Here is a 24,715-nt window from a genome sequence, read left to right as displayed (position 1 = left end):
CCGGGACAGCAGCCAACTTTCAGACCTGACTGTGTCCTCTGCCATCTCAGAGAGCAGCCAGAGCTCCAGCCACACCCCACCGGTACAGAGAATGGGCTCAGGAGAAAGCTGAAGCTGCAGAAAATCCTCTCTCCTGGGCTCTGAGCAGAATAAAAGCTGACAGGCTCAGCCAGTACAGCCAGGAGGCACAAACAGGAGCATCTCTCTGTCCTTCGTGCTAATCAGAACGAGGTGTCCTTGCCCATTCCAAGCTGTTCTGCTCAGGAGGGAAGGCACCAGCACAGGAGCAAAACACAGGGATTTGCTCAGAATTCCTGTAGTGAGCCAGCCTGGAAAGGCTAAAATCAGATTTCTGCATTTGCTGGGAAATGCTACACAGAAGGTAAGGGGTAGGAGCAGAAAATTAGGGTTTCCAGCGAGTGTCAGAGCTGGTGTCAGCATTTCCAGAGCCATGTATGGCACAGGTGCCAGTGTGCCCTTCATCTCCCTGATCCTATCTCCAGGGATTTTCAGAGGAGTCCACCTTTAAGAATGAGACATGAGGCACTGCCATAATGCAGTGAATAAACATTTAAAAATAAAAACTTGGTCTAGAAGATTCCTCATCAGAAAAAACAGATGAAGGAAAGAAGGGGGGATGCTGCAAGATGAGCAGAAAGCGACTCCAAGCAAGGCCTCTCCCACATCACAGCAGGTCCTTGTGGGTGGTTTTCCCCTCTGGAAATAGAAGTCTGATGGGAAGAGCCCACAGCTTCCCAGTGGCCTGAGCAGCACTGGCAATGCACAGCCCCCATCCCACTGGGCTGGGATCACTCCAGGTCCGTGCTGGGGCTAAATACGGCTGCAGTTTCCACAGCACAGCTTCAGAGAGGGGCTGGGGAGAGAGCACAGATCTCAATGTTCCAGGCATCAGTCAGGGCAAGTATCCATCCTCACTGGATCCCGTGCCAGAGCCAGGACAGGACTTGGTTTCCCAATCCTGCTAACACAGCTGGGCCATTTGCCTTAATGACCAGGGGAAAAATAAACCCCCCAAAAAGTCCCTGAGGCAAACTGAAAAGCCTCTTTTAAGATCACTCCCATTAGCAAGGGCTGGAAACACTGGAAATCACAACCAAAACACGGGATTTTGCAGCTCCTGTGTAACACTCCTGGGACCACATAGAAGCAACACAGCACCCACAGGGCTGCCACCTCGGGATTTGGGGAAAACATTCCCTGCTGGCTTCAAGAACATTCAGGTACGTGGTGGCACGAGCTCTGCCACAAGCCTGGCACTGCCCTGGAGACACAGCCTCACTCTGCCCAGGCACTGGCACAGCTTTCCTGCCATCCAACCAGTCAATAAACAGCAGGAACATAAAGCTCTGCCCTGAAACTCAAATTACAACTACTACCAGGTACTCTGACATTGTCACACAATGACTCACTCAGAAAGCCTGTGCAGGCTGGTGCTTGTATGATCATATTTTGGGGTGCTCTCAGCTACTCTGGGTCACACTTTGGGGTACCCCAAGCCCCTGTGAACCACTCAGGTGACATTTAGGGGTCCCTGGGCTCCTCTGAACACATATTAGACTTCTCTTACTGAGCATCAGGGGAACTCCAGAAATGGGCTGACACAGGCTTTACTATAAATACGGATTTACCTTTTGCCAACATTGGCAAATATAGGCAATAAGCAGTGCTCAGTCTGAGCAGGCTGCCTGTGTTTTTGGGAATAAACTGGATTCCAGGATACACTGCGCCATTGATTACACAGTGCTGCTGTTAAGCCTCAAGAAAAGAACTCAAGAAGACACCAAAGTACATCTGCAGCAATTGATTAGAACACAAGAGAAAAGAGACCAGCAGGGAAGGGAGAGCAGGGGGATACCGAAGCTTTTCAAGTTACATTTTGATCCCAATCATTTCCTTTTGGAAACCAATTCCCAGGTTCAAAAACTACTGCTGGGCTCGTGCATGTTCCTCTGCCACACTCCTGGTTTAATTATCACTGTTACAGCTTCCCAACCATCAGTCTGAGCCAGGAGCTGGCCAGGCACACTGATGAGAGCAGCACAGTTTTGACAGTGACTTCTGTCAACTCCAGATAATCCTGCAAAGCAGCAGGAGCCATGCAGGGAATCCCAGAAACCCCCCTGTGTTACCTGCAAACTGCACGAGGAACATGGCAAGATGCTCATCATAAGGCAGGAGGTCAGCCAGTTCTCCCTCTGCTCTCAGCTTGGCTTTGTGTCTGAAAATCTAAGTGCCAGGCTGAGCTCCCTAGCTCAGCTCCCAGCACAAGAGGAAAGCTGGGACCCAGTGACAGCAGAACTGCCCCAGGGCAGGACAGCCCAGTGTGAGAGTCCAAGCTGGCCCTGCTGGCAGCCAGCAGCTCCACATGTCACCATCCATCTCCTGTGACTGACACCCATAGGCAGATTCCAGGATGCAGGGGATGGAGGAGGATGAGCAGGTGGGGAGGCAATTAACAGCCAGAGCATCTGACTCTGCCAGGGATTTCATCCATCACTGCTCTAAGCACTGGCACGCAGCTCAATAAACCCTGTTTGCATGCCCAAGATTAGTGGCCTTTGCACTGAAAGATTAATTCCTGGTAATCCTTGATGGTAAGAGGCACACTGCTCGCTTTCCTTCATTCTGGAAGCTTTCATTTGAAAGAAATATATTAATTTCAGGCAGCTAATTATTCTAGCAGGGCTCTGTAAAACCAAGGGACACAAAGAGCCCCTTGTCCTTTGCACCCGAGAACGCAGCAGTCAGCAACCCCAGTCAGGGACACCAACCTGCAGGGTTTTCACAAAAATACAGCCCCAGCAGCAAAAGCAGGGGGGTTCGACCAAGTCCTGTATGAGCTGTGCTCTTCACTCGATGCTGCAACCCAAAACAAAGGAGAAAAACTCCTTACCAGCACGTGTGTACATGAGTGTGTGTCACCAGCAGTGAGCCAACACAGCCCTCGGTGCTTCCCAACAGCAGAGCCTGCCATGCCCACCACGCCAAATTATTAAATATTCCATGGAATGCTTTCAGGATGCTCACAAGGCTCTGCCAAACCACACACATCTAGGAATTCTGACCCTGGAATTTCCAGGGGCTGAGCTGCTTGTGTTCCAGGGGGTGCAGGGCAAGCAGCTCAGTCCCATCCCCTTCTGTCCTTCCAGACTCCCTCAGCACTCCTGGAGAGCAACCTCTAGCAAATGCCACCTCAGAACAATGCTCAATAGCTCCTGTTTTCAGAAACAACTTTTTGAAAAGCCAGGAGAAGAAAGCTGGTGGGCAAAGGGATGCAGGACTAATTACAAAGAGCTACTGGGGAAGAAAAAAAAAATGAGAAAAAAAAGGGAAGACACAAAGAAAACTCCAGTAGAGCCAGCAGTCAGGATCATCAGAAAATCCCAGGGCAAAAGCTTGGACTGATGGGCAAGAGAGCCTTGTGGAAAGGCAGCACCAGTGTGAGGAACTTATGGCTGAGAGTGGAGCAGCTGGACAGGATGGATATGCTGGAACTGGAATAATGTCAGCAGAAAAGTTGGGGATTAAGGGAGAAATCTCTCACCATCTTTGGAAGGGATACAGAATACCTCAGTAGTAACACCTGATCTTTGCAATGACTGGGTGATTGAACCTCATCCCTGCAACGAGCTCCAAACACATGACCTTCAACACAGAAACCTGACCTCAGCTCCCACACAGCTTTCAACAACTCAGCTCAAGGGCCTTTTTAATTAGATCCTCAAAATTCCTCAAATAAGCCTTGAAGAAACAGAGTAGCCAAGTCTTTGGCTTCCAGCACAGGGAGGAGTACAGCTGGAGTGAGAAGGAACACAAACTCCAACCCCAGGTCACCTCCATGCTCTCCCACCATCCCACGGCTCTGCTGTGATTTCCTGCAGGAAAATATGGAAAAATACAATGGCTAATTAATGTAGCTACAGGGGAGGTGGGGATGATGTAAACCAACGAGGAGGACACCCAAGGATTAGTGTTTGTGTAACAAACACGAGGCACTAAAGAACAAAAACATCTCTACCCAGCATGATCTGGATGGACATTACTGGGAACAGCACACAGCACCAAAATATGAGGAAAATAAGAGAGTAAGAAGCCCATAAACTAAAGAAGCTCTATATAAATGCTGAAGGAACCAAATAAACGCTTGTGTGTGCCTGTATGAGTTACAGCGCAGAGCTGCAGCCCACGGCAGCTGTGGGCACCAGCACGAGCATCCCCAAAGCTCCCCGTGCTGCCCACGGACCATCTGCTGTGGCACCAGGGATCCACAGAGCCCAGGCACCCGTGAGAGCCTCGGCACAGAGAGACAGCACAGCCAGCTGCCTCCACCTCGGGGGAAGCTGCTGCCACCATCACCCACCAGCCCTTCTGCAACCTGCTCGCTCTTGGGACACCAGAGTAATTTCTTTATATGCAGCCAATTTCTCCTTGTGCCACTCTCACAGGATCATCGGGATTGGAAGAGACCTTCCAGACCCGGCAGCACCACCACAAAACCCCCTAAAACACATCCCCGAGTGCCTCTTGAACACTTTGAGACGGTGCCTCCACCCTGAGCAATTTATTCCAAGGCACGATGGCTCTGGTAGGGAAACGATTGTTACCAATTCCCAAGCTGAACCCACCTTGGCACCACTTGAGGCCATTTCCTCTCACCTTGAGCAAACAGACGTGGCACAAGGTCCCGACCCACGGCTGTCCCTCCTGTCAGGAAGCTATGCAGAGCCACAAGGACCCCCCTGAGCCCCCTTTTCCCCAGCTGCTCCTGGTGCTCCAGACCTCTCCTTGGATCCTCTCCACCTTTTTGATGTAATTTTAATATCCTTTCTGAAGAGATTTCAACGACCACTGAACCAAAACAGCGGCTCAGACACTTCCCATATGGAATAAACTTTCCCACGCACCCTGTCCACCACCCGGGCGGGCCCGGAGCCCCGCGGGTGTCCCCGCCGGTATTCCCGAAATCCCGACGGCTCCCACGAGGCTCTCCACAAAACTCCCGGGCTGGAAGGAGGCCGCTCCTGCCCAGCGAGCCCCGCTGCCGGGCCCGGCGGGCAACGGAGCACGGGGCGGCCCCTCCGCACGGCCGGGCCCCGGCAGGGGAGCGCTGCGGACCGGGCCGGCTCGGGCCTCCGCTCGGCCTCTCCCGCCGGGGCTCCAGGGCAGGGCGAGGTCGGGGCGGTCCCGCTCCCCGCAGCCGGGCCCGCGATCCCCGCGATCCCCCAGGCCCGCACCCCGCGATCCCCGCGATCCCCCAGGCCCGCACCCCGCGATCCCCGCACTCACCGCCCGGCCCGGCCCGGCCGCACGCGCCGCCGCTTCCGCCGCGCGCTCCGCCCGGCGCGCGCCCATTGGCTGCCGCCGGGGCAGGGGCGTGGCTGGCGCTGCGCGCGCACCGTGATGGGCACGTGACGAAGCCCGGCGGGGCGGGACCGGCCACACCCCCCGGGAACCGGGACCATCCCACCGGGACCGGCCACGCCCCAGGGACTTGCCACACCCCCCAGGACCGGCCACACCCCCCCGGGAACCGGGACCATGCCAGCAGCAACATGTCACCGCGACCGGGCCGGTCCCGCTGCCCCGGCTCTGCTGCTGTCTCCCTCCTTTCCACCGCCCCCGGTGCCGCCCCGAGCCCCCGGTAGCGGAGCAGAGCCCAGCCGGGCACCAAGGCGTTTATTCAGCAGTGGGCTCCCTCCGTCCTCTCCGGTGTCGGTGAGGGGCGGGATGGCTCCGTCCCGCTCCCTCCATGGCCACACCCGGTCCAGCCGCTCCCGCAGCGGGGCTCGGTGCCGCGGTCACCGCGGGCTGGAGCGGGACAGCGGCGGGGCCGCTCTGGGACGAGGGGCGGGAGGAGGGCCCGGCCTCCCAAGGAGCGGCTGCCGGTCCGGATTAGCCCAACAGGAGCTGCAGATGCGCCCAGGGATGGAGCCGGGGCTGTGCCAGCCGGTGAGCCCCCTCCAGCCCAGGGCTTGCAGAGGGAGGAGAGGGGTCAGTGCCAGGCCGAGATGCCCAGAAAGGGACGCTCCACTGCAGGAGGAATTCTGCACCTTGTCCCCAGCCTGCACAGTGTCACGGAATCTCGGAATGGTGTGGATTGGAAGGGACCTTAAAGCCCATCCCATTCCAACCGTTTGTCATGGACACCTTCCACTGTCCCAGATTGCTCCAATCCCAACGTCCAGCCTGGCCTTGGGCACTGCCAGGGATCCAGGGGCAGCCACAGCTGCTCTGGGCACCCTGTGCCAGGGCATGCCCACCCTGCCAGGGCACAATTCCTGTCCAATATCCCGTCCAGCCCTGCCCTCTGGCAATGGGAAGCCATTCCCCCTTGTCCCATCACTCCAGACTCTTGCTCAAAGTCCACATTTTCCATCTCTGTTGTAGGCTCCCTTCTAGTGCTGGAGGTGTCCCCTGTCCCATCCAAGCTACTGCAGCGTGTCCACGGCACTGAGGAGGCTGCCTGAGCCCTGATCCCTCCTGGACAGGGCTCCTGCACAGCCTGGGCTCCTGCTCCTCAGGCTGATCCACACCTGCAGCCTGGCCAGGTCAGGGATAGACTCAGGCAGTCTCACAGGTCGGGTAGCAGCACAAGGCTCGTGTCCAAAGTGTCCCTGCTCCCACTGGGACCTGCTGCAGGAAGGTGCTGGAGGAAGGCACAGGCTCGGTGAGGATGAGGATGATGGAAGCCACTGCAGAGTTCAGGCATCACCAAGACCAGGCAGCAAATCCCCAGTGCAGGTGCAGGGAGATGATGAGGCTGAGCCCAGAGCTGCATCACCCACCAGATCCCCCTGGAGCAGCCCCCAGGGCCAACCTGCTCCCCATGGCAGCCTTCCCCCAGGTTCTGTCCATCCTGCACAGCCGGGAACGCTGTCTGCCATGTGGGACCTGGCTCCAGACCCAGGGGGATGCCACAGAGATGCCATATCTTGTTTGGGGTCTTTTAAAGACACTTCCATTTTTGCCTCTTTCTCTAGGATGGGGAAGGCCTCGGATCCATGGCAAGTTCTGGATGTGAGTGGATACAGCCCTGAGCCTTTGTGGCTGCTAGTGGGACAAGGACAGAGGTGGCAACAGCTGCTGCTTCATGCAGAGCACCCTCATTTTCAGAGCAGTTTACTTTTTTAGCAAATAAACCTCTTCTAAGGGAGGTTTTCTTGCTGTGGGGATGAAATGAAATAATTTTATAAGAAGCAATCACTCTAGCCTCTGGCAGGGGCAGCCATCTGGCCCCTAGGGGAGAAAGGGGGGTTCCAAGGGCAGCATGGGTGTGCAGGGACCCTTCCAGTCCCAAATCCTGGGTGGGGCACAGCAGCTCTCCTTCGTGGGGATCTCTGAGGCAGCCAATCCTCCCTGTCCTTGTTCAGCCAGTTACTCATTGACTCACTTTACAGCCTGGGTAAACAGTGACAGCAGGGTCAGGCTGCCCCCCTGCCCTGGGTCACACCAGCCCCCACACAGGCATGGCCCTGCTGAGCCCTCTCTGTGCCCCATGCCCAAACCCACTCCCCTCACCTCTGCTCTGTGTGGGCACAGCCCCAAAGCAGAACTGGCCCTGTGTAGGATTGAGAGGTGGGTTTGGGAAGGGAGCAGGAGTACCTGTGGTCCAGGAGAGCTTGGGGATGTTCAGAGCCTGCCCAGCCCCTGCTGGGGATGGACCCTCGCTGTGCCCACACCTGCCCCAGGAACAGGGGCTTTGCTGCCCATGGAGGCAGTGCTGGGGACACAGGGGAGGGCAGGAGGTGCACACCTGGCAGAGGAAGAAGATGGAGGAAGGATCTTTGCCTGTGAAGTGAGGGAGGAACTTGGTCCAGGAGACACAGGGCTGCTCCAGTAGAGGACCTCAGGGAACACCTGCAGGGAATCTCTCAGAGAACACCTGCAGCCTGGGGTGCCCAGGGCTGAGGTGAAGCCAGCTGTTGGATTTTGCCCTTTTCTGACCCGGAGATGGGGCAAGTGAGAGGCGTTTTAAAGAACTTTTATCGGCTGTGCTGCAGGGCAGGCTGCAATCCGGCAGTGATGGTGGCTGGGAATTAACACCCAGACCGGTCCCACCCATCCGTGATCTCCTTCACTCCTGTTCGTGGTCACAGTGCAGGAGGGGAGCTGGAAAGCTGGAGACAGCCTCTCCTTACCCAGTCAGTCCTGGAGCTCCAGGCAGGACACAGCAGGAAGAGCCTTGGTGTCCCCACCAGGGAAACAGCGGCTGTGGTCCAGGTGGAGCAGGAGCCTCCTCTTCACAGCTGCAGCCAGCTGGGAGAGCTGGAACTGCACATCCCTCTGCCAGTAGGAATAGAGCAGAGGGTTCAGGAGGGAGTTGCCCAGCCCCAGCAGCCAGAGGAAGTTCTCGATGACTTTGTAGGGGAAGCACTCGGGGCAGGCCATCTGCACCACGCTGGCGATGAAGAAGGGCAGCCAGGACACAGTGAAGCACCCGATGAGCACGGCCACCGTGCGCATGGCCTTCATGTCACTGGTGGCACGGGGTGGGGGACAGCCCCCCGCCAGCCCCGCCTGCTTCACCTTCTGGATGTGCTGCACATGCACCGAGGCGATCTTCAGCATGTCGCAGTAGAGGAAGAGGAAGAGGAAGAGTGCGGGGAAGAAGCCGAGGCAGAACATGGTGAGCATGTAGGAAGGGTGGAAGACGTTGAAAAAGGAGCATTTCCAATGGTTGGAGACCCTCTGGAAGCGGGGGATGAAGACTGGGAGGAAGCCAACGATGGCAGCAACCAGCCAGAGCCCCACCAAGCACAGCCCCACCCGCAGGCCTGTCACCAGCTGCAAGTAGTGGAAAGGCTTCCTGATGGCCAGGTGCCTGTCACACGCAACCAGGATCAGGGACAGGATGGAGGCAGCACACGAAGACGTCACAAAAGCCATTCTCAGGACGCAGAAGTTCTGGGAAGGATAAAAGGGCTGGGAAAGCTCATCTGTGGCCACGCCTATGACTGTGAAGCCAACCATGGTATCAGCCAAGGCAAGATTGAGGACAAAACAGAGCCCCTTGGAGCCGCTCTTCTGGATGTGGCAGAGTAGGATGATGGCCACCGGCACGTTGGCAGCGAGGATGAGCGAGGCCAGCACGGCCAGGATGGCTCCCATGGCCCTGCTGGCTGTGCCTGAGTCATGTGAGACACACCACGGGGCTGCTGTATCCCAAACATGATCCTCCTCAGCCATCACTCACCTGCAGCCCCTCAGCAGGTGCAGCCCCTCACTCTGCGGGGATCAGCAGGAATCCCGGGATCAGCAGCAGTCCCTGGGGATCAGCAGCAGTCCCTGGGGAACAGCAGGAATCCCAAGGAGCAGCAGGAATCTCGGGAGCAGCAGCAATTCTTGAGGAACAGCAGGAATCCCTGTGGAGCAGCAGGAATCTCAAGGAGCAGCAGCAGTCCCTGGGGAGCAGAGGTGTCTCTCAGAGCAGAGCTCTGCCCGTGGAAGGGACTGCTGGACTCGCTGCTGTGCCCACAGAGGTCCCTCCCCTCCAGCCACGTTTCCAGACAACCCTGGAGCAGGGGGTGAGCAGGGAGCACCTGGGCAGGAAGCTGCCACGGTGGCACATGGGGTGGTGGCTGTCCCCCCCCTCCCCGGGCACCAGAGCCTGGAGCAGAGCAGTGCCTGATCAGACACAGGGGCTGGGAATGGGGACAAGCACAGAGAGATCCCAATGTCCAGCACAGCTCGTGGGGCTCCCGGGGTCACTGCCAGATCCAGGACAGGTTCTTGCTGCTGGGACCAAGGGAACACCACTGACACCCTGGAGGAGACCTGGTTACAGTGGGGAAAAGCACTGGCAAGAGATTTGTGCTCTGACACAGATGGAGGAACATCTGCCAGCCTGTGAAAGCAGCATTCACAGCTGGGAACCTGCAGCGCCCTTGGCAAGCACAACAGGCTGCCCAGGGCATCCCTGGGGAGGCTGAAACCAAGGAATTGCTGGAAGCTGCAGGGCAAAAATCCACCACAACCCACAGAGGGGCCTTGGATCTGGGCAGAAGGCAGCCTCTGAGAGCTGGTGTGCTCTGCCCGCTCATGGATCCATGCAGGAGTAACTGTCTACTGCCCCAGAGAGCCTCTCCCCGTCCTGGAGCTGCCCCTGCACAGCCCTTTGGATCCCCAGGAGCACCAAGATCCATGACACAGGCCATGTCCAAAGAGAGACCCTGTCCATCATCGACTGACCCCACCCCTGGGGGAGTTTGATGAACTTAGCTCTGATACTTCCAGGGAAATCTATGGAAGTGCTACAAACAGTAAAAATACTGATTCTATGTACACACTCACTCGCTCTGCTACTCATGAGTGTATTTACCTAATAGCAATTTGTAACAAAGAAATTAGTGAAAGCAAAGCCTCTGCATCGCTGTGCTACAGAATCCCACAACACCCCTTACACCTCCCGGGGCGGGGATTGACCTTCACAGGGTCTGACAGTGACAGCTCCAGCCCCTACACCAAGTGTCACAAGCCTCTTCTGCCTCCTGAGCTGGAAAAATCCCGGCTGCCAGGAAACGGGCAGGACTGGGCTCCAATGTCAAACAGTAACTGGGGAGAGGCAGGGGCAGGAGGGGCCCTGCTGGGAAGGAAGGAGCAGCAGCTCGGGATGGGGATGGGACCCTCAGGAACACCCAGACTCTGCACTGCAGGCGGCCACGGGAAGGGTTCTGGTGACCTTACACACCCTCTACTTGTGTTTATCCAGAGAGATGTTTGGGGAGCCTTTTCCCTGTTGCTGGAGAGTCCAAACCCTCAGAAGGAAACCAAGGACGAGGGCAGTGAGCAGCAAGTACAGACTGGAGCCAATGCCTTTTACTGCCATTTTTAGCTTTCATGTATCAGGAGCACACCTATTTCTACTTGAAACACCTGGGGAGGGCTGACTGGTTCCCATGGAGCCTTCCATGCCGGATTTCCACCCCCTGGACCTTCCTGTATGAACAGGTACATCCTGCTCTGGTGTGTTCCCACACAGTGCCTGGCACAGCCCTGCTTCAGGCAGGATTTCAGCCTAAGAACTCAGGGGAGTCACCTTCCCTGCACCTGCAGCTTCTGCAGGCAGCTCAGACTTTGTAACACCAATTCCCTCCCATTGTTCCCAGTGGGATTTGGCAGAACATTCCTCGTGTGACCTCCCCAAAATCTCAGCTCACAGCAGGCTCAGCCAGGACATGCTGTTGTGTCACAAGGGACCGTCAACCAAACCAAAGCCATCCCCCCACAAAGAGGAAAGGAAGCAGGAACATAATAATCATTTGCTTCCATAGCCATAAACATTAAAAAATAACCAAAAACCAGAGGAATGACCTACTCAGCACCAGAGCCACCATTTTAAATTGCTAAGCTCATCTTTAAAGCACAGTACCAAGCTTTACAAATTATTTAAGCAAAAATAGTGTAAGTAATGATAAGCAGGAATTTAAGAGACTGAGGTTTGACAAAATTGAGCTGAAAGGTCATTTTCTGACAGTAACAAACTTGGGTTTAGAAACGTCTCTACTGAAATGAATCCTACAGATTGTTTTTATATAAATATATGAAGAAGAAAAGGGTCCACAGTGTGATGGAAACCAGCCTCTGTCCTCTCCAAGGGCAGACACCCCTGCAGTGAATGAGCACAGACCCAAACTCAAGCCATCCAGTCAATAAATAATTTAATGAAGTTACAAGTTCTGCAAGAAACATGATGACAATGGCACTTTCCCGGGCCCCAGCCCTGCCCCACGGGCACGGGAGGACCCCCACACCTGCCAGCCACTAGCCACAGTGCCCCAAAGGCCACTGGAATGCACAGATCTTCACAGAAGATACTCCTGCAGGCCCAGGCACGCAGACACCTCCGGATGGCAAACTCGGCTCCCGGCTGTCCCAGGCAGCTCCTGCTGCAGGGACCGTGCAAGTGGGGAGAGCCCAGCCCACAGGGACCAAACACCATGACATGGGGACAGTGGGATGAAGGGGGAGGTGGCAGCACAGCTCTGTTGCCAGTCCCGAGGATGATTCTGGTGAGATGAAGGCAGCTCTCAGAAGGGGAGGCGTTTCAGCTGCTCGTATGTGATAAAAAACTGAAAGGGAGCGTCAAGGAATTGGGACAGATGTGAGCCAGCTGCTTGGCTGGGTGGGCAGAGCGTTCAGCTGGGCTAGACACCCATCCAGGGAGCTCCTTCAGTCACTTCAGTCACCCATCCAGGCAGCACAGCCTCACCTGCCCAGGTAGAACAGAGCTGGGGCACAGGGGCTGCCAAGAAAAGGGAGATGGACCCAGAGTAAACCCAGCCTTGCCCAGACCTCTGGGAGAGGGAAGTGGCCACTGGACTGGAAGCTTTTCACAGTGAATTCCTCACCCAGTTCCAGCAGGCAGAATGGTGTGGCTCAGCACACAGCAGTGCTGGTCCTGCACAGTCAGCACCTGCCTCAGCAGCAGAACACTCCCCACCATCCCCTCCCAAACAGCTCATCCAGGAATCTCCTGCAGCCCAGGCTAGGCAAGGTTCCAGCCAAGCCCTCAGAGGCTCTACAGGAACCATCAGCAGTGCTCACTGGGGTCCCCAGTGCACCCACTGGGGTGTCAGCCCTGCCCTGCCCAGCTCCTGCACCTCCCAGCAGCACAGGGAAGGAAGGATACAATGATGTTCCAGGGACCCAGACGAAGCCAGTTGGGCCAGAAGCCTTTGTAGAGTGCAAAGAAGCCCTCGCTCTTCCATGTCTGGGAGGAGAGACACACAGATGAGGAGACACAGCAGGCCCATGCCCCGCCCACCTCCCCAGTGCCACGTGTGCCACAGGTGCTGCAGGGAGCAGACAGGCCCCTGCACATGTGTGCAGCAACACTTAAGAGTCTCTGAACCCAGCTGACTGCATCATGGCCCAACTTTTGTCCCAGGAGGTTGGGAAGATGCTCAGGCTGACAGTGGCCGCAGGGAAGTGACTCTAGACCCTCTCCCGTGTCACTGCAGGATCTCCCTGCTCCCATCAGCGTGGTGCTGAGACCTGGCCACCCTGCCAGCACAGGGCTGTGCCCAGGGCTGTGCCTCACCTTGACCAGGCCATCCAGAGTGCCCTTGTAGAGCTCGGTGCTGCCCACGATGGCGCGCTGGTTCATCATCCTCGTCCGCACCACGTCCACGGGGTTGGAGGCGATGGCCCCCGCCAGCCCACACGTGAAGCTGGAGCTGCACACACAGACCAGGGCAGGGACAGCCTCGTTCACACAGGCACAAAACACCTTCCACCGGCATTATCAAAGGCATTCAGCAAGGAACATGAGCTGCACTACCTGCTCCCACCTGGAAAAGGGGCAGTGCCAGGACCTGTGCCAGCTCAGGGGAGGGAAACGCTCAGCTCAGCTGACCCAGACCCTCACCTGAGCCCACAGCTGGTTCCACAGGGCACCTGCAGCCCTGCAAGGGTCCCAGGTGCTGCCCAGGTGACAAAGTCCTGAAGGCACACCCTGGGAGTGCACATCCTTCCCACCAGAGCAAACATTGCTTTGGGAAGGAGGGAGGAAGAGCAGAGACAGCAGAAAGGATCAGAGAGCCGAAAGGATCAGAGAGCTGAAAGGATCAGAGAGCTGCCAGTCTCCCCCTCCATGGAGGCTCTGGTGCTCCTCAGCCTCACCCCAGCAGGCAAAGCCAATGGAAGCACTGCAGCTCCTGCAGTTGAGCAATAGCAAGGCAGAGGTGAAAAAAGATTCCAGTGTTCTCTGCCAGTCCTGCCCAGAGCAGGCTGACTGCAACACCTGCTCTGGGTCCTGCCAGCTTTGTGTCTGCTCCTCTCTCAAGGCTCTTCCAGCAGGGGCTGTAACGTGGCAGGGCCTGGACAGGTGAGGACTAGGGACTGGAGCAGCTTTTGAGAGACTGTTACATGCAGCCACACATGTGGATCTCCTGCCTGGTTCATACCAGGGCAGAGATGTGGGCCAACAGCATTTCTGTCATCAGCCAGCTGAGACCAAGCTGGCATTTCCTGTCACCACATGATTTTTGCCAGCTCCTTGGGTTAGTGGAGGCCTTGGCAATGCCTTATCCAACCCTAATGATTCCATATCTGCTGCTGACTCTGAGCTGCCCCAGCTGACAGAGCAGATCCTCTGGAAGCACTAATCCTACTCCAGATCCTCTGGAAGAACTATCCCTGCTCCCTGCAGCTCCATGGATGGTCTCTCTCTAGCCCCACCTGGTTCCTGTGCCTCACACAGCCCTCCAAGCCTGCAGCAGATACTCACACGAAGTGGGCAAAGATGGTGTCCCCCATGAGGCCTGACAGAATCAGATGTTTCTTGGTGATGTCGTAGACTGGCAGCTCCACCCCCACCACGATAGCCGCTCGCTGGGCCGTGGGGACAACGCCCTGTGGAGCAGGGACACTGTCACCAACTGCAGCCACAGGGCCTCCTCCTGACAGCCTCCCCTGCACCCTCCCTGCAGGCACACCAACAGCACCCTTGCTTCAAAGCCATGGAGGATGTCTCCACCCTGGCAGTGTTATCCCAGCTGGATTCACTCCACACTGCTTCCCTGCTCCCAGCACGTGGGGACTGAGCTGCCACCCCCTCACCTTCTGCACCAATTTCAATGCCAGGAAAGATTCTGAGCACAAGAGCAGCAATTTAAAGAGCCTGGAGGGGTTCCAGGTGCTCCTTGCTACAGAACAGTAGGAGGGCACCTGCTTCCCTAAGATTTTTGTTAGTTCTGCTGCTGGTGGGGGATTCTAGGAGTTGGTGCTCACCCTCCAGAGGCCTCGGGTACCTTCCTGCTGGTAGATGTCAATGAAGCTGCCAATCATCCCACCCTGGAACAAGTTGCCCTGAGCCTGCATTCGGATCTGGAAGAAAGGGGAAGAGTCAGCAGGAGGACATCACCACCTGGCCTGACACCAGCACCTGCCCACAGGGTGGGGACACCAGGAACAGTAGCTCAATGGAGCTCCTGGGAGAAGGAACAGAGCAGTTCAGAGCACACACTGTTCTCCACGTCCCTCTCCCTGCAAACCACATGGACAAGAATGGCAGCAGGCAGAGGGCAGGGACAGCAGCAGGGTGGGGGCACAGGGACATGAGGGACAAGGCATTCCCTCTGAGAGCAGTCCCAGAAGGGGGATTTACACAGGGAGAAGAGTGGGGGAATTCTCCAGGCTCTCTCTGCCCAGAGCAGGGTTACCCTGAGCCCAGGGCACCAGGCAGTCCTCACTGGGCTCTGCTCACTCCATGTAACAGGCAGGCCCTTGGGGCAGTGCCAGCACTGTGACCAAGGGGTCAGGAGCAGCTGGCTGCCACCTGCTCACCTGGCCCAGGTGAGATAACACAGCTCCCACCCCTCAGCAGGACAAATGTCATCGTCCTTGCTGCCCAGAGAAGCTGTGGCTGCTCTATCCCTGGAAGTGTTCCAGGCTAGGCTGGGCAGGGCTTGGAGCAACCTGGTCTAGTGGGAGGTATCCCTGCCCATGGCAGGAGGTGGAAGGAGATTGTTTTTCATGCCCATCCCAACCCAAACCGTTCCAGGATTCTGTGATCTTTAAGGGCTGTGTTTTTTAAACACCTGTTAATTACCCTGGGTTTTGGTCCCCATTCATTAAAAAACCCCAAAGGAGCAGAACTGGTGGCTCAGGAAGCACTGAGCTGCTCCTCCCACAGGTCCCACAGACAGCCAGGAGCAGTTCTTACCTTCAGCACATCTGTGGGATTGGCCAGCGCAGAGGAGATGACCCCCGAGACCACCCCACAGATCACATTGATGAGCAACGTTTCATCTGCAACCAAGGAAAGAAGGACAGACCCTCAGGGGAGGGGGCACAGCAGGAGGGAACAGGGGCTAGGAAGAGCAGAGCAGCTCAGTTCTCAAATCACACAGTGAAGCTGTAGGAGCAGGCCTGGGCAAGTGCCACAGCCCATGACAGGTTTGCCCCCACACCTGCCAGGGACAGAAGGTGGCAGCTGAAATACTCAGCAAGGCACTCTCAGAGGGCCTGACTGATGAAAAGGAAAATCCTGGGACACATGAGAATTGTGAACAATTATCTGAGATTTCTCATTGCAGGGATGAGCCAGGACAGAGGCAGACAGAGAATACAAGCCAGCATTTCCCTAGGCCCCCTGGATTTGCCTACACGCAGCCACCTGGAGCCAGCTGAGGATGGAGAACAGGCAGGGAGTTAGATGGGATTAGTGCCAGGGAACAACCCGAGCTTCCAGGCCCAGTATTAGGATGATGGTTACATTAGGAAAAAGCACAGGCCTTTGCTGGTACTGACCAGGACACTTCCCAGAGGACACCAGGCCACTGGCTGCCCCAGGCCTGTAGGGAGACAAACATTCAGGCATGGAGCTGGCAGCTGGAAAGGCTGGAACAGCGAGGGGGGTGTGGGGCCTGTGTACACAGACAGAACCAGGCAGGGACAGGTGTTACTGGAGCAGGACAGCAGCCCTGAAAGGACCTCTGGAGTCACAGAATCTCCTGAGATGGAAGGGTTCCACAAGGATCACCCAGTCCAGCCCCTGGCCCTGCACAGACACCCCAACAATCCCACCCTGGGCGTCCCTGGAGCGGTGTCCAAACACTCCTGGAACTCTGGCAGCCTTGGGGCAGTGCCCAGCACCCTCTGGGGAAAAAAACCTTCTCCTGTTATCAACCTAAACCTCCCCTGGCACCGCTTTGTATCATTACTGTGCTGCATTTCAGCTGCCCATCCCGCTTTCCTGGACTGGAACAGTGTTAAACATTCCCCCATATCACAGCAGGGATGAAAATCTCACCTGCACATCTCAGTGCTCCTTCGGGAGCACCACCAGACTCCTGCTGCTCCACTCCCCAGGCAGGAGCTGCAGAGGGCACAGGGCACTGGTGGAACCTCACCTTTGCAATCAGGACCAAAGGATCCCAGAGCTGGACTGCACAATTCCTATCCAGAATGCCTGGCTGTGCCAGGGGAGGCTCAGGAGGACATCAGGAAGAATTTCTACATGGAAAGGGTGGTCAGAGATTGGCAGTGGCTGCCCAGAGAGGTTTGGGGTCCCCATCTCTGGAGGTGTGCAAGGGAGGCCTGGAGGTGGCACTCAGAGCCCTGGGCTGGGGACGAGGTAGGGATAAGACACAAGCTGGACTTTGTGATCCTGGAAGACTTTTTTGACCTAAATGATTCTGTGATTCTCCTGTGATTCCGTGAAAGGAACCTGGCTGGAGGGAGTGTCAGGGTAGGGACCACAGACAGTGCAGGGAACAGGGAGGTTCCCATACAGATTGAATCCAATCCTTGCTCTCACTGGGAAACAAAATCACAGCACCCAGTAATGGAGCTCCATTCCTGTGGGAATGTCGGGGTGGGAAGGACAGAGCAAGGAAGGAGCAGAACACACAGCCCAGAGTGTGAGGTGGGGGAGCTGGGAGGTGCTGCCCTTCCCCAGCACCGACCTTCCATGCGATCCACAAAAAGCCGCTTCAGGCTCTGGTAGATCCCGATCTTGATGGTGCCATAGGATGCTTGTCTCAGCAGTGCCGGGGCGATCCTGAAGGGAAAGGGAGCCTGAGCATCCCTGCGGGCCAGCCCGGGCCACTCCCCACCCCGCCCTCAAACTGCCGGGGCCAGGCACGGCTGCAGCTCCGGGAAATGCAGCTGTGCCCGGGATAACCCCACGCACCGCCAGTACTAGGGGATGGCACCCAGCATGGTTCCCAACTCGGGATCACCGGCAGGCTCCGCTCAGGGAGGGATCCCCGGGGGTCCCAGCAGTGTGCAGGGCATAGGGGGCCAGGATGGGCAGGGAGCGGGGGATGCCGTGACAGAAGGTGGGGAGGGGACCCGGGATGGGGAGGGACAGCACCCGGGATGGGTGGGGGAGAGCCGGGGAAGGCAGGGGGAGATACGGGGGTGTGGGAGAGGTACCAGGGTGGGAAGCCAGGACGGGCTGGTGGGGGCGAACGGGCCAGAACGGGGATGTGAGGCTGATGAGGGAGCCCAGCACGGGCACTGGGAGCTCCGGAGCCAGAGGGGAAGGAGCCCTGTGGAGGTGGCGGGGCGGACAGAAAGGGTCCCGGTACGGATGGATGCGGTCCCGGTGCTCACCCCGAGTACAGGGCCCGTCCGCCCTCCTCGCGGCAGATGCGGAAGAGCGCGTGGAACATGCCCCGGTACCGAACCTCGCGGAACCGCGCATCCGTGCTCTGCCCCTGCACCTGCAGCCGCGTCTTGGTGAGGTCCACGGGGAACGTGCCTGGAGGGACAGCGGGATCAGAGCCCGCCGGTACTCGCACCGGTCCCGCCCGGCCCCGGTCCCGCCCGGCCCCAGCGCCTCACCGAACTCGGCCACGATGGAGGCGAGCCCGCCATACACGAAGGGTTTCCAGTTGAGCGCGGACATGGCATGGCGGGCGGACACCGCCGCGCGCGCCGCCGCCACCGGGCCGGGACCGGAACCGGAAGTCCAACGGGAAGCGGAAGCGGGTTCTGCAGCACCGCGCGCTCCCCCTGCCGGCCCCGGCACCGCCCGCCCCGGGACCGCGGAGGGCGCAGGGGCCGCCCCCACCCAACCCCCTCGGGTGTCTCCGGGGTTTTAATTCCCCCTTCGGCCTGGAACCGGCGCGGAGCCGCACTGCAGGGATTCCTCCCCGGAGGAACCAAGTCCTGCTACAGCCTCTCCCTTCTCCACCCTGTGCATCTTCTGCTCCAGCGCTCCCGCTTTTCCAGCCAAATAAGCCCAAAATGAGCCTAAGAAAAACAAATGACACCTCCTCCCTGGCCCGCGGACAGGAACACTGCTTCGGAGACCAGCTTCTCCCTAACAGGAACTTTTATTAAGAAACCCTTAAACAAATTCACAATAAATTGCCCTGACACAGCAGCGCAGCCCTGTGGATACACCGTGAAATCCAGAAGATGCTGGGCGGGCACAGGGCCTAAAGCCGGCCCCCGAGGCCAGACAAGACACCCAGCAGCCTCTGTCCCAGTGCAAGAGGTGGACATTGCCCCAGGGAATTAGAAAATGGAGCATCCTACTGCTCCCAGCCTTCACCTCCACGGTCCAAGGACAAACCCCTATCCCAGCCAGCAGCACGGGCAGCCCAGGGTGGGATGAGGCAAGGGGGAGCTCCCAGGCGACAGGTCCAGCCGCAGCACCCCAGGAGCTCGGAGCAGGGGTGGGCAGGCTCACCCCAAGCACTCACCCAGGGCTCAGCAGCGGCCGGAGTCTCTGCCAGAGCCCCGTTCCCTGTGCCTGGAATGGGACTCCCGCGATCTGCCTCCCCTGGGGGACATGTCCTGCCGGTTGCCGTGCCTGTCACCTCTCCTGCCAGCCTCCTCCCTCTTCTCCCGCCCCTCCCAGGAACCGCTCTGTCCCCTCTGCTCGTGGCAGTTCTTGTCCCCTCTCCTGTCCGAGTGCCGCTGGTGCCGCCGCTGCTCCTCATCCCTCTGTGTCCTGCTCCCGGCGCTCCCACCGGCGTAGCGCTCATACCCGGGGTCCTCCTTCTCCTTCTTGATCTTGATCCTGGCATGGGGCTCCTCTGGGCTCACCCGCTTCCCAGCTGGCGGGCTCGGCTTTGACCGTTCTGCTCTGCTCCGCTGCTTCTCTGGAACTAGGGACCGAACTTCAGGAGCACCTTGCTCCCCGTGGTTCCCCTGGCACCATCCCAACTCCTCTTCCACTATAAATTCTGCCCCTCCTCACCATTTTCCAGCCTGCCTCCCTCTCAGGGAAATCCCAGTTCACTTCACTTCTCTCTTTAACACTCACATCATGTTCTTCCCAGCAAGGCTGGGCACTTGCACACCACTTGGAATGCTGGTAACCTTCCTTTCATTCCCCTCCCTCAGTAATGTGATCCACCCTGTGGAAATTACCTCTCCAGACCTCAGGGCTCTTCCTTCTTGGTTCTCCTTCTTCTCCCTCATTTTTGAGCATCTCTTCAGCAGTCTGTAGCAAGACTTTGTTCCCACCCTCATTTTGTGCCCTTTTTTTCTTCCTACAACCTTCTCTTCACGAAGGCTCCAGCCCCCCAAACCCTACCATGGGCACTCCCACGTGGGATCCAGCCTGTCAGGAACACTCCTCACCTTTCTGCTTTTTCACGGGCACGACGTCCTCATCCTCAGACATGGAGTCGGACGAGGTGTGAGGTGGCGTTTTGACCCCACAGCCCTTGGCGTGGAGGGCTCTGGTCACCTCATCCCAGTCCTCGGACTCCTTGGGGGGTCGGTAGTTGGCCACGTGGTCCACACGGATGGTCCGTCCCTTGATCTGCAGGGACAGGCTCTCACCGGCAGCCCCCGGCTGCCCAGCCGCTGCCCATGTGAGGCAGCAGTCATCGAGCCACGGCAGCACCTGACCTCCGCTCACCTTGATGCCATTGAAGTTATCCACAGCCAGAATGGTGCTTCTCTGGTCCTCATAGCACAGGAAGCAGAAGCCCTTGGACTTGCCGGTCTTCTTGTCCCGCACGAGGTTGATGTTGACGACCTCGCCGTACCTGCGACACACGCAATGGCAGCGCCCGCGGCAGCGCCCGCGGAGCGGGGCCGGGGCTGCGGCACTCACTGCGAGAACACGCAGATGACATCGCCCTCCGTCAGCTCGTAGTGCAGCCCGCCTGCGGGGAGAGGAGGGAAGGAATGGGCCTACAGCACCGGTACCGGCACCGGCCGCCGCCCCCAGCCCGGCCCGTACCCACAAAGATCCAAGCGCTGTCCTTGTACTCCGCGTGCCACGACACCGCCTCCTGCACGCCCAGCTCCGCCTCCCGCGCGTTCAGCTCATTGATCAGTTTCACCTTGGTCAGGGGGCTGCGGGCGAGGCACCGTCAGCACCGGAACAGGGACCGGGACCGGGCTTCCCCCAGCACCCCCACACCTACTTCATGGCGGCGGCGGCGGCGGCGCGCACTGCGCCTACGCGCGGCCCCGCTCCGCCCCGCCCCTAGCCGAGGCCGATGTAGCCGAGTGCAGCCGAGTCGACCGATTACAGCCGAGTGAGACCGAGCGTAGCCGAGTCGGGCCGATTGTGACCGAGTCAGGTCAATGATTACTGATATAGCCCGAGCATGGCCGAACAGCGCCGATTGCAGCCGAATCGGATCGATTGCAGCCGAATCGAACCGACTGCAGCCGAATCGGATCGATTGCAGCCGAATCAAACCGATTGTAGCCGAGCGCCGCAGGCCGAACCAGACCAATGGCGGCCGAACCGATCCGATCACAGCCGAACTGGACCTATCGCGGCCGAACCGAGCCGATCGCAGCCGATTACGGCCAGCCGGGCTGAGGCGCAAAGCAAGAGTCGGAGCGCAGGGGGCTCAGAGCCTTTATTGGGGTCCGAGCGGTCCCGCTCAGCACGGGCAGGAGCCTTTCCCGCTGGCCTCGTCCGGCCGCCGGGGCTGCGGCTGGGGCTGTGCCGGCCAGCCCTCCGTGTCCCGGCAGGGCAGCGAGCGCTGTGCCTTCAGCCGGCACACCAGGCACATGAAAATCGCGTCCACGTTCTGGCTCTCCTGTGGGTCCTTGGCCGAGGTCTCAAACAAAAGCATGTTGTGAGCGTCGGCGAACTTGAGGGCCAGGCTGGATGGCACCTGGATCAGGTCCTTCAAGTCACACTTGTTCCCCACGAGCACCCTGGGGACGAGCGGGGGCACGGCGTGCCCGTTGCACTCCTCGATCCACGTCTTGAGGTTGGTGAAGGAGCTCATCTTGGTCACGTCATACACGAAGACCACGGCGTGCACGTTGCGGTAGTAGTGCTCCACCATGCTCTTCCGAAACCTCTCCTGGCCAGCTGTGTCCCACACTTGCACCTGGGAAGCGAAGCAGACAAGAACAGAGGCTACAGGAGTGTGGAGCGTGGCTGTGGGGAGGGGGCTGCAGGAGACAGTCCCAGCGTGGTTTGGACTGGAAAAGAACTTAAAAGATCGACCAGTCCAACTCCCTGCCGTGACAGGGACACCTTCCACTGTCCCAGTCTGCTCCAAGCCCTGTCCAACCTTGGCCACTTCCAGGGATCCAGTGGCAGCCACAGCTGCTCTTTGTACCTGTGCCAGGGCCTGCCCATCCTCACAGACAGGAATTTCTGCCAATATCCAATCTAAACCTACCCTCCTTCAGTTCAAGGCCATTGTCATGTCCCTCCATCCCTTGTGTCAGGTGCTCTTTTAGGCACTGGAAGGGGGTCTAAGGTCTCCCCAGAGCCTTCTCCAGGCTGAACAACCCCTGCTCTCCCAGCCTGGCTGAAGAGCAGAGGGGCTGCAGCCCCCAGAGCATCTCTGCAGCCTCCTCTGGACTCATTCCAACAGATCCATGTTGTTTGTGCACCAAATCCTACGCCATGAACGAGAATGCTGACGATTTCATAGAGGAAAAGGAGAAGATGAGGAGGGGGAGCCACCCTTTGTGTAGGAGCTTAGTGGGAGGGCCAGGAGCTCTGTGGGGATGGGTGAGGAGCCAACAGAGCTCATGGGGGAGGATTAAAGAACAGAACATCACAGGTTACATTGAAGGGGGTCTCTGCTGTGGACCACCTGGCCAGGAAGAGTAAGCAGATGAGGTGCTCTGGGGACACTGAGCAGCAGTCTTGTGTTTGCAGCCCCAGAGAATTTCTGCCACCCCAACACCTCCTGGAAGGACAGCACAGCAGGGCACAGACAATCCAGAACATTCCAGAACACCATTGATGACAACTTCCTGACCCAAGTGACAGAGATGGCAGGAGGCCTTTGGGCTGGATGAGCAGACAGTGAGCTGGAGTGGGAACTGGCTGAATGTCTGGGTCTGGATGGTGCTAGTCAGTGACATCAAGTCTGGGTGGACACTGGTAACCAGAGTGCCCCAGGGGTCAGCCTGGGTTCTCCTAGTAATGGTTTGTAGCCTGGAAGTGGCAATTTCCAAGTTAATCCAAATTGCCCTGTACCCAGGGAGACAGTACCTGCCTCGGAGCCTTTCCAGTTGAAAAATGCTGGCAAAGCAGAGCTGCTGCTCAGTTCTTTCAGGGCCAATCTCTGCCAGGCAGAGCAAGAGAGGGAGGGTCCCTCTCCCACCTCTCATCTCCTCTCTTGGATACATATCCCAGGAAAAGGCCGGTTTGCTGCACTGCCTCCTACTCCTGCCCACTGGAGCTCAAATAATACCCAAAGGTTGAAAACCTGGCAACATTTTCTGGAGAGATAGTGGCAGCAAACAGGCTCCATGGGGCTGGACAGAGCTGGGGAGGGCAGGGAGAATGAACACCTCTAAAGCAGAGAAGGAAAAACATTCATGGACAGCCCAGAAGCACAACTAAAACTCTCACCCACCAAAGCAAGCTCTGGTTTAATTGCAAGTTCAACTTTTGATCAGCCATCTGTCAGTACAGCAGCAAGGTTTGTTCTTCCAGCACCAGCCTCGGGGGCTGCGGGTGCTGATCCCACAGCTGGGCAGGCCAAGCTCCACCACAAACTCTGCTCCCGGGTGGTTTCCTACCAGTGGCAGATTTGCTCTGACACATCAGCCAGAGCTCTCCAGGCCTGGGCTGATTGTTCTTTACAGGTGTCACACCAGCTTTCACAAGCAAATTCATCCTGCTGCAATGGCAGCTCCAGGTGCAGCTGAGAGCAGGTTCCAGCATCGCTGCTGCTGGCCTGTGGCAGGTCTCAGCCTCCCAGTGTGGCCGCTGCCATCCCACCACCCTCTGCCTCCCCAACCCCCCTGGCTGTGGCACAGAGCTCTGGCCCCCATCCCTCTGCAGCTCTACCCCTCCACTGGTCCAGAGTCTGGAGCTGGAGCCACCCCAGTGCTGCGAGGATCCAGCTGTGCCCATCGAGGATCCAGCTGTAGCCATCGCAGGGGTGGCGGTGACTCACCCCGAGCCATCACTTCTGATCTCTGCAGGCTCAAGCCAGCCCCAGAAATAGCGACAAGGCAGCAGGGACTGGTCCAGGGGCATCGCTGCAACATAGGGACGAGAATTCTTCCCTGGCTCTGTTCCCTCCCTCCAACTGGGATGAAAGGAAAAGCCCCCAGGAGGGGTTTGGCAGGAGGCAGGGATGGGGACCGGCTGCCATCGCTGCTGGGACTGCTGCCGGCGGGGCTCACGGAGGATAGAACGAGGCCCACCGGGGCCGGCATGGGACCCACCGGGGCCGGTGTCAGCCAGCCCGGAGCCGCTGCGGGGCCCACCTTGATGCGCTCCCCCTCGATCTCCACCGTCTTCTCGCGGAAGTCCACGCCGATGGTGGCCTCGGTCTTGCCGGGGAAGGTGCCCCCGCAGAAGCGGAAGGTCAGGCATGTCTTGCCCACGTTGGAGTCTCCGATCACGATGATTTTGAAGATGCGGGTCTGCACGTAGGGCTCCAGCGCGGGGTCGGGGCCCGGCGGTCTCCCCCCGCCGCCGCCGCCCGCCGCCATCCCTCCCGCACCGCTGCCGCCTCACCGGCTCATAGGGAACCTGCACCGGCACCGGCACCGGCACAGCTCCGGATAGCGGCACCGGCACAGCTCCGGATAGCGGCACCGGCAGCGCTCGTCTCCGCCCCACGCCCCAGCTACGGCACAGCTCGTCCCCGCCCCGCGGACCGGCACCGGCACAACACGGCTCCACCCCACGCACCGGCACCGGCACCGCACGGTCCCGCCCCACGCACCGGCTACGGCCCGTTCCGTCCCCGCCCCGCGTAGCGGCACCGGCACCGGCACCGGCACCGGCTCCGCCCTACGCTCCCCGCTCTGGCACCGGCACCGGCACGGACCC

General features: G+C 58.5%; 4 protein-coding genes across 5 annotated transcripts; all 4 read right to left on the bottom strand.

Moving 5' to 3' along the window:
* Positions 1-8,163: 8,163 nt before the first annotated feature.
* Positions 8,164-9,207, bottom strand: GPR119 (G protein-coupled receptor 119). The gene has a single exon (XM_062503150.1). It carries the CDS (start codon positions 9,205-9,207, stop codon positions 8,164-8,166), a length of 1,044 nt encoding a protein of 347 aa, XP_062359134.1.
* A 2,454-nt stretch (positions 9,208-11,661) lies between these two features.
* SLC25A14 (solute carrier family 25 member 14) lies at positions 11,662-18,420 on the bottom strand. Its single transcript, XM_062502675.1, has 9 exons — positions 18,313-18,420; positions 18,082-18,229; positions 17,430-17,524; positions 15,686-15,771; positions 14,752-14,847; positions 14,249-14,373; positions 13,061-13,196; positions 12,650-12,730; positions 11,662-12,089 (listed from the first exon to the last, which is right to left on the bottom strand). Exons 1-9 carry the CDS (start codon positions 18,374-18,376, stop codon positions 12,048-12,050), a joined length of 873 nt encoding a protein of 290 aa, XP_062358659.1. The 5' UTR covers positions 18,377-18,420; the 3' UTR covers positions 11,662-12,047.
* Positions 18,421-18,787: 367 nt separating this feature from the next.
* Positions 18,788-20,894, bottom strand: RBMX2 (RNA binding motif protein X-linked 2). Of its 2 annotated transcripts, XM_062502763.1 has the most exons (6): positions 20,862-20,894; positions 20,675-20,790; positions 20,546-20,597; positions 20,348-20,477; positions 20,065-20,248; positions 18,788-19,586 (listed from the first exon to the last, which is right to left on the bottom strand). In XM_062502763.1, the coding sequence occupies exons 1-6, from the start codon at positions 20,864-20,866 to the stop codon at positions 19,186-19,188; spliced, it is 888 nt and encodes a 295-aa protein (XP_062358747.1). In that variant the 5' UTR covers positions 20,867-20,894; the 3' UTR covers positions 18,788-19,185. The 2 variants fall into 2 exon arrangements, with proteins under 2 accessions (XP_062358747.1, XP_062358746.1); XM_062502762.1 differs by having other exon boundaries at positions 20,065-20,477.
* Positions 20,895-21,332: 438 nt separating this feature from the next.
* Positions 21,333-24,372, bottom strand: RAB33A (RAB33A, member RAS oncogene family). Its single transcript, XM_062502949.1, has 2 exons — positions 24,145-24,372; positions 21,333-21,791 (listed from the first exon to the last, which is right to left on the bottom strand). The coding sequence occupies exons 1-2, from the start codon at positions 24,370-24,372 to the stop codon at positions 21,333-21,335; spliced, it is 687 nt and encodes a 228-aa protein (XP_062358933.1).
* Between the last annotated feature and the right edge of the window lie 343 nt (positions 24,373-24,715).

The sequence above is a fragment of the Cinclus cinclus genome, chromosome 15 (assembly GCF_963662255.1).
Source record: "Cinclus cinclus chromosome 15, bCinCin1.1, whole genome shotgun sequence".
Taxonomy (NCBI): Eukaryota; Metazoa; Chordata; class Aves; order Passeriformes; family Cinclidae; genus Cinclus; species Cinclus cinclus.
Note: the sequence above shows the minus strand (reverse complement) of the source record. Positions and strands in the feature narration are given on the sequence as shown.